General features: G+C 43.5%; 1 protein-coding gene across 4 annotated transcripts in view; it reads right to left on the bottom strand.

Annotated features, from left to right (window-relative positions):
* ENOX2 (ecto-NOX disulfide-thiol exchanger 2) overlaps positions 1-13,277 on the bottom strand; it is a 50,689-nt gene that overhangs the window by 17,846 nt on the left and 19,566 nt on the right. For all 4 annotated transcript variants that reach the window (XM_082208355.1, XM_082208358.1, XM_082208356.1 and 1 more), the window contains exons 2-6: positions 9,009-9,125; positions 5,198-5,329; positions 4,070-4,207; positions 2,543-2,749; positions 904-1,137 (exon numbers count right to left, since the gene is read on the bottom strand). In XM_082208355.1, the coding sequence (XP_082064481.1) occupies positions 904-1,137; positions 2,543-2,749; positions 4,070-4,207; positions 5,198-5,329; positions 9,009-9,125 (828 nt within the window). The remainder of the gene's footprint in view (positions 1-903; positions 1,138-2,542; positions 2,750-4,069; positions 4,208-5,197; positions 5,330-9,008; positions 9,126-13,277) is intronic.

Here is a 13,277-nt window from a genome sequence, read left to right on the forward strand (position 1 = left end):
CCTGTGGCTGCTATAGGGGTTGTTTTGTTATGTTTTTATGGCATAATGTATTTACATTTATATATTAAACATTAATTAAGTCACTTGGGGGACGTGGGTGGCGCTGTGGGTTAAACCACAGAGCCTAGGACTTGCTGATCAGGTTGGCGGTTCGAAACCCCGTGATGGGGTGAGCTCCCGTTGCTCGGTCCCTGCTCCTGCCAACCTAGCAGTTTGAAAGCACGTCAAAGTGCAAGTAGATAAATAGGTACCACTCCGGCAGGAAGGTAAATGCCGTTTCTGTGCGCTGCTCTGGTTCGCCAGAAGCGGCTTAGTCATGCTGGCCACATGACCCAGAAGCTGTCTGTGGACAAACGCCGGCTCCCTCGGCCAATAAAGCGAGATGAGAGCCGCAACCCCCGAGTCGGTCACAACTGGACATAATGGTCAGGGGTCCCTTTACCTTTTAAGTCACTTGGAGATGTTCAGGTAACAAGCAACAGTCTAATTAATACTACTGTTTTGCATAGATTTGCATGAAATGATCCACCCAAGCAAGGCAAAACTCTGAAAGGCTGTGGTGGATGAGATTAACTCCACAGACAGTTGCGATGTACTCATCTGTTGTACATCTACATGGGATGGATCACATCTCAGTGGAAGAGCATCTGCTTTGAATGCAAAATGTCTTGGGTGCAATCCTTAGAGTCCCCGGTTAAAAGGATCAGGTAGGAAGTGATGAGAAAGAGCCTTCTTCTTCCAAGACCCTGGAGAACCACAGCCAGTCAGAGTATACAGTACTGGGTAAGAAACAGATAACTCATCTGATAGGGTACAGGACAGCTTCCTATGTTCCTAACCACCTGCCACAATCCTCATCCAACAGCCTGCCAGTTTGGGACATTATACTACAGCCCTATGTACCTTTTAGCTTCTCGGCAACAATACTGCACTCATAATACGAATAGTGGACAACAGGAGGTGGGGAGGGAGGGTGGAACTGTTTTTCTGCCATCCTTCTGCGATGACGCTCTTCCCGGGCAAGCATCCGCTGCTTGCATTCCCACTCATAGAAATCATCCCGGGCTTGAGCAAAATCCACGTGCAGGCGCCCTGTGTCCTTTTTATCAGTGCTGGAGCCCAGCCTGATGCGATAACCTGGCAATGATAGTTACAGAAACAAACATCAGCAGTTTCCCTGTGATAGGGAAGTTTTTAATGTTTGATGTTTTATTGTGTTTTTAATATCCTGTTGGAAGCCACCCAGAGTGGCTGGGGAGACCCGGCCAGATGGATAGGGTATAAGTAATAAAATTATTATTATTATTATTATTATTATTATTATTATACGACTGTTCCTCTGTTTCCCCCATCTGCAACATGGGGGTCTGCCTGCTTTGTCTCCAGAGACACCTATCAGAGGAAATGTGAACAGCTACAACTCAGGTTTAATAACATCCATGTTCAAACTGGATAAAGAAATGAACATCAACTGCTACGCATGCTCATCCACACATATCAATATGTTTGATTTATCAATGATTGTATCACATCTATGGTGCAGACCAGCTACACAGCTCAAAAACACTTCAGGTAAATTCTGTTTGAAATTGTAACTGCAATATTTGCTAAGTTGTAAACATCACAAAGTAAGCTACAGGGGAAGGGTGAGCATCAGGTGAAAGGTTGCTGCGGTTTCTGTTAAGTTGCTGAAGCCTTGCCAGATCCCTCTTACAACTCTGGAGGGTGGTTCTCATAGGGTACAGTGACACTGATTGGACAACACATGTTATTCCAGAAGGGAGGCTAACCTCCAAAGTTCTCCAAAGAAGCCATGTTGGTTCTGGATAGTTTGAAAAGGTGGTAGTTTTCAATAATCAGCAGGTATTATAAAGATTTCAGGCCCTGAAGGAGCGCCTCCACCCTTGTCATTAAGCCCAGCCACTGAGATCTAGCTCAGAGCCCAAGCAGAGGACCTTTTTTGGTAGTGGTGCCCACCCTGTGGAATGCTCTCCTATCAGATGTCAAGGAGATAAGTAACTACTGTATACAAGGTTTACCTTTAGGAGACATCTGAATGTTTAATGTTTTATTATGTTTCTGTATATGCTGGAAGCTGCCAAAAGTGGGTGGGGAAACCCAGTCAGATGGGCAGGGTACAAACAACAACAACAACAACAACAACTATCATCATCATCATTAATCATAGAGACTCACTGCTTGTTGCACTAGAATTATTCCCTCTCTTCATGAGCTGTGCAGCTCACAAGAGTTCCTTACTGTTGTTTCATGCTGACATTTTTTAGCTTGTTGGAATTTTGGAATTGGGCATTTTTCTGTTTTTATTAGACAAATTTATGAAAGCTATTCACAATGGTCTGTGTCACCATTGCATGTTATAGTGAAGTTAAAAGATTCCTTAGCCAAATAACTGAAACTGTTGAGAGATGACTGTACAACTGGGAAAATGAAAGGGGACACAACAGACATGACTGCATGTGGCTTTTGCAACTCTACAGAAGAAATTATCTCTGAGTCAAAAGCAAAGACAAACAATATCTACCAGACAAATAAATAGCCTTGTCCACCATGTATTCCTCAGAAAAACGGATGTGGCAGAAGTGCTTTTTGCTCTTCCGAAGCGCTAAGATCTCTCCACACTGCTCAAAAATCTCCACAACAGTCTCTTCTGTTGCATTTTCCGGCAGTCCTCCAACAAATACCGTCTTGCATCCAGGAGGTCTTTCCCTTGTGGTGGGAGGAGGGAGATCTAAGGACAACAAGAAATATGATACATAATCTTGCCACAAGCAAAAGACATCTGGTATTCAACTACAATCCGACAACAACTGCTGCGCATTTGTGTTTAAGTGTCAGAAGGCTTGGCCAGCCCTGGCCTCTTCCACACTTGCACTTGTCCTGTGCCTAGAAAGCACAGATCTAAGTGGTGTTCCACTTGCCCCATGCGGTTTTGCCTTTGCCCTGCAGGTTTTCCCAGGGGAATGTGGCAGGGCAAATGGAAGTGTGGATGAGCCTTCAACCTTGCCAGGCAAAGTTATATCCTGCCAGCCTTAAAATATCAAAAATCAATATCTTTCCAAGGACAGCATGCTTCCCAAAGAAGAAAATATCCTCTCTTTTTGGCAACAGCTCACTGCTAGATTCATACTAAAAATAAACTGCAAGAACAGTGCACAGCCAAATACAAACACTCTTATACTATTGGACACAATACCACCAGCTTTATAAAAAGGGGGAAATGAGGGTCTATAAAATTTACTTGGGTTTTCTTTTTATTACTGCTTGCTGTTTAGCAGCCTGCAGCAACAGCTGTGCAAAACTAGGCTTCCATTTGGAAAATGTCCTATGCATTTTCATGTTCCAATCTATAGCCCAGCATACTGCACAATCAGCCCTTCATGATGTCGAAAATCTTATTTTTTAAAAAAAAGATTTGCAACCTCATGTCTATAGCTTCCTCTTCCAATTACTCCCTGACCTTGAAAATATTCTAAAACAGAGAGGGTTCAACTAGAAAGTGTTAGAGATGTATTGCCAAGCAGACTAGAGCTGAGTTCTGGGAAGTTACGCACTTACCTCCCTTCCCTTCATCAAGTGGCATTCTAGACCAGGGATGGGTATCATGCAACTCTCCAGAAGTCACTGGACACCAACCCTTGTGATCCTTGACTGCCACTGGTTCTCCCTGCCACTGATTCCCCCACAACCACCTCTAGACTGCTGTTTTAATCAGTAATGTTTGCTTTTCCATTTTGCCTCTCATTAAGTGGACAGAATCAGCAAGCAGCACAGCAGGGTAGTACAGAGATGGCCTCACTCTTTGAGGACACGAAGATGCTTGAGGCTCCCAGCACCCCCTTTGAGGTGGTCCTGGCCATCTCTACAATCTAAAAGCTATTCTGGCTTGGCCAAACTATAAAAAATATCCTGTTGGGAAAAGAGCTTCTTCTTCCCTCCATGATCTGTACATCCACCAGATGTAAAGAGGGACACCATTAGATGTCCCTCTTTACTTTCAATATTTCCCAATTGATCCCAGTGCAACTTCAAGAATTATGGCAAGGATTACTTGAGTTAGGTGGGAAGAGTGTGCAACTTTTGCAATGAATGATCTCCTTAATCACTGGTGGTGGCACTATTTCCAAGCCAGACATCAAGGGACTGATTGGTGGGATCCCAGTCATCATTCCAAGGGCAGGGTCGAAGTCTGAAACAGAGAGGATATCAAGCTAGAGTGTTTCGGCTGCAACTGCACAATAATTCTCACTAGGAAAGCAGATTTTTTCCATCAATAAAATCAAGAGAGATACATAAAGCAATGAGTCTGGAGAAGCAGAGCCATTTGGCAGCCCACATTATCCCACAAAAGCCAGTTCTCATGCATGGGAGGACAAAGATGCGGGCAGGCAGGATTGAAGAAAAAGAGAGCCCACAGTATATCCCAACACTGGGAGATTAGCCTCACTTCCTCCTGGTTTTGTAACTGAAATGACAGCCATGCACACCACCACACTGAAAGCTGGCTCAGGCATCTGTTTTGCCTCTTCCACTGCAGGCTGCCTTGCCTTCTTTTAATTTTAGAAGTGCTGAATGAGTGCTTATGCATAAATCCATTCATTCAGTCAATTACTTTTTTTTTTAAAGGAAACTTTTTAAAAAGTGCTTAACGGCTCCCATAGATGGAGTGGAGGTGTTTTTTGGTAACATACAAGAGGGTCGGCCCATCAGGCCAATCACAGCCAGATTCTGCTTTAAAGTTGCAGAGCTGTTTTTTGTTTATTATTGCAGCCACTCCTAAGGGCCAAGTAGACAGAGCGCTCAGCTGATTGTCTAGTCTTGCAAAGACCCTTTCAAAGTGCTATTTTGCAGGGTGTTTTGCAGGTGCTGCCAATCACCTGATTAGTGAAACCTGCAAACACCCTTTCAGATAATCCAAGTTTTGACCTACCCCATAACTGACATCATATATGACTTCCAATAGATGTAGGACAGATGGGCATGGCTTCCCTGAAAATGGCCTTGTTGGCTAAATAAGGAGGCCTAACAGGCCTAATCAGACACAGGCCAGAGGTTTCCCACCCATTTTAGGCTATGGATCTTGTGTGTTCTCTGAACATTTACTCCCCTTAACACTCCACTGGAAAAATTAAGCATTGCGTGCTTGCAGCGGTGATACCAAACCAAGAGCACAACCTACCAGGCAAAAGAGGATCTCCTGTTATTCCCATTGGTGCCATCCCCAAGTTATTCATTGCAGTGGTCCAGGCTGTTGGATCTGACATGACCAAATCCATTGGAGGAGACTCTAGACTCAGATTTGGGGTGCTGTCTGCAGAAAGGATTATGATTGACAAACATATTAACAAATGTACTTTAAAAAAAATTATCAGCATTACTTACCCCAAACTGGAAGAGAAAGTGATAGAAACCAAATAAATCTCCCCTATAAAATGATACCCTGCATATCTTGGCAAATGATGGGATAAATTCTAAGGGGAGAGTAGGATGCAACAAATACTCGCTTTAGGCACAAACTATTTGATGCAAACCACATTTGCCTGTGCTCCCCTCCCGAGTATCATCCCATCCCCCATGTACCAACGTCTTGTTCTTTCCAAAATAAGAGCTCTAGTTGTAAAGGCACAAGTCTTAAAATAGATCTGAGCCAGCACTTATCATGGGCCCCAGAATGATCCTCTGATGGCAGAGTATAACCCCTAAAAAAAACAACACTAGGCCATAATCCAGGGCAAAGTCCATGTGTTATCTGCATGTCCAAAGGCCAAATCCCACTGTCAAACTCCTGAATACATTTTCAAATTCTCTCCCATCTGCCCCAAGCTTAAAAAACAGTGGAGAGATTTGGCATAAGAGCAGCTTCAAGTAGCAAAGTCACACACAAAACTTAGTACATCGCAATGCCATCTTAGATCTCATACCGAGTACCAGTAGTTTAAATTTGTTTATTCTTTTACTTATATCCCACCCTTCATCACGAAGCCCTTCATCTCAAGGCAAGTAACAGCAGCAGGGTTGCCATATTTCAAAAACTGAAAATCCAGACACAAAAGCTGTTGTTTTGGCCAAAGTTGTTGATGCCCGTACATTTCAGCAATTTCCACCTGGATACTGTTTCCAATGGCTGAATCCTGGGAATGTCTGGGAAATTACGGTCTTATGGCAACCCTAAACAACAGGGCAATACACAAGTAATGGAATTACCAGGAGGACCTCCCCAGCCCATCTTGAAGTTTGAGCAGGACAATAGGAAAAACACTGACTGGCAAAAACTGCTTCTAGGGAATCTCATCTCGCATACTAATGACAGTTCATCTGTCCTTCTCTGTCTGAAATAATTATTCAGCTCCTCCCCTTGTACCTGCGATTACTCTATTCCAGCTCAACAGTGAAGGGAAAGCACTGGGGATGGAATGCTTAGAATGAGCCAACAGGCCCTTGCACATCGCATCAGATCAATTTCCACTGCAACAGGTGTACTTTACATCCTCTGACCCATTCCTTTAATTGCCTGAAGAACTTGTAATTCAATTAACTCCTATCTTTCCTGGCCACTGGCCATACTGGCTGTGGCAGATGAGAGTTAGAATCCAACAATATCTGGAGGGCCACTGGTTCCCCATCCAGTGCTCTGTTGGGGTGGGCACTCATCAAGAGTAAGGAAGTTTTCTGCTTCATGCAGTATCATTTTAGCACAATCATCAACCCTGATGTGTAGTCTGGGGCTCTAATTTCCTTTTGGATGGCTTTGCTATTTTCAGCAGGTTCCATATCACAAATCCCCAAAATAAGAACAATCCCACATTTTTGCATGCAACTGATGCAGGTTAAATGGTATTGCTATGAGTTTGTGGGTGCCAGGCCTCTCTAATCCCTGGATTCAGCAAATGTTAAAAGCTAATCAATCCAAGCTAGCTTTCTGTGAGTTGATAGCCTGGGTGATGAGCCATTAAGAGGGATTAAGGACTCTGTGGGAGATGGCAAATGAGCCCCTCCCTCCACTCACAGATAGTGAGAAGGACAAAAGTTAGAGTTGAGAGTGAGCAGTGATGTGTCCGAGAAGCAAAATAGCAAGCAGAGTGACCGAGAGCCATGATGGATCTCTGCTTGAATCCAGTGCTGCAGCTATGGAAGAAACAATGCCCATTCGGGGTGTTAATAGTGTGAACCCCTGCATAGCAGGCTCAGGTTGTACATATGTGTAAATAAACCATATATCCTAAAGACTCAGCTGTGCCTCATTCCCAAAAGGAAACATGAACCCTGGGTAAGTGCCTGGAACCCCTGGAATCTCACACCACTTGGAAGTTAGGGGTGTGTGCAACTGTATCTATATTGGGCTAATGAAAATTGGTAAAGGAACATATAAGCTATTGAGTTTCACAGAGCTGTTCATCCAACACAAGGAGTTACCTAGCTTGTGAAATTTTGTGAAATTCAAGTCGTATTTCTATATCAACCTGCATTGGCTCAATTAAATATATACTTTTCCTTAGCTTGTGTTTCACATATTTTGGGATCATCATGGCAATGCCCATGTTTCATTCCAATTTTTTATGGCAGTGAGGGTGTCTTCTAAGGAAGGATAAGAAGTACTTTGTTTTTGCTACTGCATATCAACCAGACCAACAAACATAAACCCCCAATTCAGATTCATCCTGACTCAAGCACGTACACAGCTGTGACTCGCTGACTTCTGGCTATCAAGTGACAAGTAACAGAAATCCCAGAACTCAGGATCCCTGGCATGGAATGAGCTAGAATAACAGGACATTTTTCCATTCTAAAAGTGAGCCTCCGTTCGCTTAGGTTCTCTCATGCAGCCCCACAACTAAAATTATAAACACAATTTAAAACATTAGATTTTAAAAGCCAATTAAATCATCCAACACAATGCGGTAGATAAAAACAGCAACCATTAAAATTACAGACCAACAATCTTATTCAGTTAAAAGCTGCAAAAAACAATTGTGTGTTTTAAGGCCTGCTTATATACAAACAGACTGAGTATAAGACAAACATCCTGGGGGAGTAAGTTCCACAGTGATGGGGCCACCAGTAAAAAGGCCCCGTTTCCCCCCACTTCCAACCTGATGACTCTTAAAGGCAGACCTACAAACAGGACTTCTATGGCCAATATCAGGGTTGGGCAGGTTCATGTAAAATATAGGTAGCCCTTCAGATATCCTGGTCCCAAACCATTTAGGTTTTAAAAAGTAACCGCCAACACTATATCTGGGCCTGAAAACTCACTGGTATTGAAAGTGGGAAGTGTAGAATTGGTGTTATGTGCTCTAGTCATCTGCCCCCCCCCCCAAGCAACTGGGGAATGCATTCTGTACCAGCTGAAACTTTTGAACAGTGTTTGAGGACAGCCCCACATACAGCATGTTAAAGTAGCATAATTGGGATGCAATCAGGGCATGGACTACTGTGGTCAGCTCCACTTTCTCCAGATAGAGTAACATCTTATGTATCAGTTATTTATGGGAACAGGTTCCATCAGCAACTTCCTAGAAAACAGCAAGTCCAGGAGAATCCCTCAGACTGTGTGCCTGGTCCTTCAGGTGCAGTGCAACCTCCTCAAACTCTGGGCACACACTATGGTCCAGGGCACCATGTTTCCTACCCGCAGTGCCTCTGTCTTATCCAGATTAAGCTTGGAACTTTCCCAGTACCATCTTCTGGGTCTGTCCTGTTGTGTTCTTGTATCCCCCATTCATAGTAGTAGATAGGTAGCCGTGTTGGTCTGCCATAGTCAAAATAAAAAAAAAATTCCTTCCAGTAGCACCTTAAAGACCAACTAAGTTAGTTCTTGGTATGAGCTTTCGTGTGTATCTGAAGAAGTGTGCATGCACACGAAAGCTCATACCAAGAACTAACTTAGTTGGTCTTTAAGGTGCTACTGGAAGGAATTTTCCCCCATTCATAGTTAAGACATCCCCCAGGCACAAACACAGCTTGCTACACCACATGCACACATGGCCTACCTGTAGGCAAATTTATCCTCTTCCGTTTCTGGCTTGCCTCGCCTCCATTTTCAGCAGGGCTGCTATTGAATGGCAGAGGTTTGCTATTGCCAGGGTCAAAGGGCAGGTGGTTTAGTCCTGAGAGAGACGGAAAAGGGAAGAATTTGTTAAGAATAGCATTTGATCCCTTCTAATTTGCGTGTCGAGACCCCACAGCCACCCCCTCATTGGAAATGACTCACACAAGGACACAGATATTAGGTTTATGTTATTGGGCAAATTTTGGCCACAACTTTATTGAATTACAGAATGTGAGCGGTATTGGCTTAGGCATTGATTGAACCTGACTATATCTGACTCCTGCCCATTGTGCCAGAAGTCCAGTTAGGGTAAGCCACCGGTAGGGGGAGCCCTGTTGATGCGAACCAACTCAAGCTCCACCTGGTGTTCCCGTCGGGGTCATGTCAAGGCCCTAGCCCCCAGCCGGGCTTCAGACTAGATCAACACCCCCAGATTCCTTTGGAATACCCTTAAGCATGGAGGGGCAGGTGATGGCCACACCACCCCTCCTCCACACAAGGTCAAACAATGCCTAACCGCAACCCTAACAAAGTCCTGACGATTGCTACAAGGTAGGCGAAAACCAAGTGGCCAGTGCCAATTTGCCAAGTGAAAAAATTCCTACCAGGTCCCTCGGACAACCAAGGCGACCAGCCGAAGTCCATAGCAAGGCCATTGCCTAACCTGCAAAATAGGGAGGGAGGGAGGGCGATTGAGGAAGCGAGCCAAAGAGGAAGTCCTCTGGCTCGCTCCTCAGTTTAAATGGCCCTGACCACGCCCCCACGGCCAGTGGATTGGCTGGTTGGGCTCTGATGTGGCCGGGATCCACCAGGCAATGGGGGACATAGTCCCCTGCCCCCGGTGGGGAGTGGGTGGCCACGCGGTCCACCGCAACTCCTCCCCACTGGGAAGTGGAGCAGATTTCCAAACAAATCCTCAGTACTCAAGTGCAAACCAAATGTTTTCACAACACAGTCTCTGAGAGAGAAAAGCCTGAAGTAATGCAATAAAACACTGCACTATTCACCTACTGATGCACTGCTATGAAAAGAGGTTGGCAATTGGCAGCCCACGGAACAAGCACTGTCCAAAGGGGATGCAGGCCCTCCCCACACAGCTGCCAACCCTCTTCTAACTGCTTAGGGGAAGCAGACAATTTGCATATTTCTTTATGGATCTAAACTACAGTGGTACCTCGCAAGACGAATCCCTCGCAAGACGAAAAACGCGCAAGACGAAAGAGTTTTCCGTTTTTTGAGTCGTTCCGCAAGACGAATTTCCCTATGGGCTTGCTTCGCAAGACGAAACATCTTTCAAGTTTGTTTCCTTTTTCTTAAAGCCGCTAAGCCGTTAATAGCCGCTAAGCCGCTAATAGCCGCGCTTCGCAAGACGAAAAAACCGCAAGACGAACGGATTAATTTCGTCTTGCGAGGCACCACTGTAGTCCCATAACAATAAAAGCCATTCTAGCTACTTTTTAGTCAAGTATTTCTATATACCATTGAGGGCAAGAGCTGCAGGTATTTTTATAATTTGAAAGGCATTTGATAAAAGGATGACTATTTTTACAGTACTTAGATTATTCTCCGCTGTACAGGGACTAGTAGTTTAAAAAATGAATAAATTTTTAAAAACAAACAAACAAACAAACAAACAAACAGGAACTTAATAATTGATGGCCACTGATGCTGCTGGTGCTGAATACCTTCCATAGAAATCTGAAGTCCAGCTTTGTGTTGTGGTACTAGTAAATGGGGGGAGGGGAGGAAACGAGAGAGAGACAAGCTTCAGAAATTTGTTTGCAATTAACCCTGGAACCTAGCACAATTGGTTATGACAACAAATACAGGATACAAGTGGTAAGACTGTCTAGCATTGCAACACCTCAAAAGCAAGAGGAAAGCTTAACTGAACAGAATATCTTGACTAAATTCTCACCAATATGGTTTATCACATAAGAAGAACCTGGAGAAGTGAAAGGGTCCTTTTGTAGCAAAGAGGGAATGAGCTGTTGTGAAGGAATTATCCTGGCATGTTGCGTATCAAGCAGACTTGCCTCTTGAGGACAGAACTTTATTTGATGATGCTAGGTGTTAAACCCTATGCTAATCCCAAAGCCCTGGTGAGAGTAGCGGCAACAAGTCTCAGCCATCACTGGGATGGTTGGAGAGTCTTGGGGCACTTCAGAGTGATAAACATTTACTGCTAGAGCATTCCCTACATAGTCAGATTTACATTTCCTGCACCTGGAACCAAGGCTGCAATAGTGACAGTCTTCTCTCTTGCCAGAATGCTGGGACAGACATGTCGGAAAACTCTGAACGGAGATGTTTAAAGAAAATGTATAGACTTCAGTTCTGCATACACCAGGGCCACACAATTTGCAACCTACCAAACGCAGACTCATTGCACACAGACATGCTGTTACAACACCTCTCAATTTTATTTCATTTATTTCATTTACTGTACTGGCCTGAATATAAGCCTGACTTTCCCCCCAAATTCCGACCGTGAAAAGTTAAAGCGCGGCTTAAATTCGCGACCTTACAAAAACGGGCTTTTATGATATCACTGCTGAAACAGACATATCTAAGCCAAAGCAATCTTCTAAGAGCTTGAGAATACTTCCCACAGCCTAGCTCCATGAGGAGCAAGAGGAGCTAAACAAAGATCCTCTTTTTCAGCCACCTTTCTAGAGATGTTTGAGAAAATTATTATTTCTTTGCTATGAACTAACTTGATCTGTACTTCTCAAAGCTGCAAACCAGAATATAACTATCCTTTGGGATTTGCACATATTTACATTTTGCAAGGTATTTTTAAAGCAGAAACTTTATCAAAACATGTTTTAAATTGCATTGCTTTGAGATACATATATTCAGAAAAGTGATCCTCCTTCCCCTAGCACTGCTTTTAAATGGGCCAGACCAGACATATGAATGAACAGATACAAAAGTGACAGGGAACCAAAACAGTCAAATCTGCCCAATCCTATAGCTCCCTTACAGAGATGGTCCCAATATGGTCCTTTTGTAAATTAATTATTTATATAGCACCATCTACCTGCCTGCCACTTTGCAGAGGATAATGACAGGCCCAGCAGAGTTTACGATCTATAACTTAACACGGGAAATAAAGTGAGGAAGGTGGGGTTTAAAGAGGGGATAAGTGGACTACGCAGAATTAGACAAGCTAACAGGAAGGATCCGAGACCGGCAGGACCAGAGGTTTACCGAGGACTGGACTAAATTTACTGAGTATTTGAAAAGTATTTGTGATGATCAGATTACGTTTGTAGGACTACAAGAAGTTCTGTGAGGAGTAATTTAAGAAATATTGTAAAAATGGAAAGGGAGAAATGATTTGTTAGAAAAGGTAAAGGCAATATTAAGTTAAGAATTGCAGGAGAAATAATCAAGACGGAAGGCTATCAGAGATGCTGAAGGAAGTCCAAACAAGGACATATGTATTAATTTGTGTGGTATATCTTTAAAAAAATTGTATGCTAAAAATTAATTTAAAATATTATTAAAAAGAGGGGATAAGTGTGTGCTCATCTGAGTTACACACACAAAAGTTTAATTTCAGTTGGGGTAGGGATTAAAGAGTTAATTAAGCATCCAAAAACAGCAATAGGAAATCCCTTGCAAGTTGATGTGGTGACAGAGAATCTTTGGGCTGCTATTACAACATCAACAAACCAAAACCAAACATTGAAGCACGTGCCTGTGACTGTCGTAGGACAAAATAGCAAGTGAAATGAAAGAATAGCCAGATTCAGTACAGTTCGCCTTAATCACCATAACCTGATTTTGGGAACTCTGGCATGGCTCATAAGGATACGTTTGTAGTTGGAGGAGTTCACAGCAAAGCCGAAGCCTTGGGAACCATCTGTTCCAAATTATTTAGTAGTCCACACTTTCCAAGCAGCAAATGAAAAGAATGCAAAGCGCCTGGAATATGACTGAAGGACTTGGAACCCCTAATCCAAGACACAAGTGCATTCTTGAAACACTGCAGCTAATTTTAAAGGAACTGTGAAAGCACCAGCAATTGTGAATACCATCCGCAAGCTGCTTGGTTACAATGTTGTTATTGCCATGTGCCCAAGGGTGTGGTCTGCAGAAATGCACAAAGAAAATAGCACCAAGGGGCTTATGCAGCTGATCAATACAAAGTTTACCCTATACAGTGGTACCTCGGGTTACATACACTTCAGGTTACATACGC

This window comes from Podarcis vaucheri (assembly GCF_965113315.1).
Source record: "Podarcis vaucheri genome assembly, chromosome: Z".
Classification (NCBI taxonomy): domain Eukaryota; kingdom Metazoa; phylum Chordata; class Lepidosauria; order Squamata; family Lacertidae; genus Podarcis; species Podarcis vaucheri.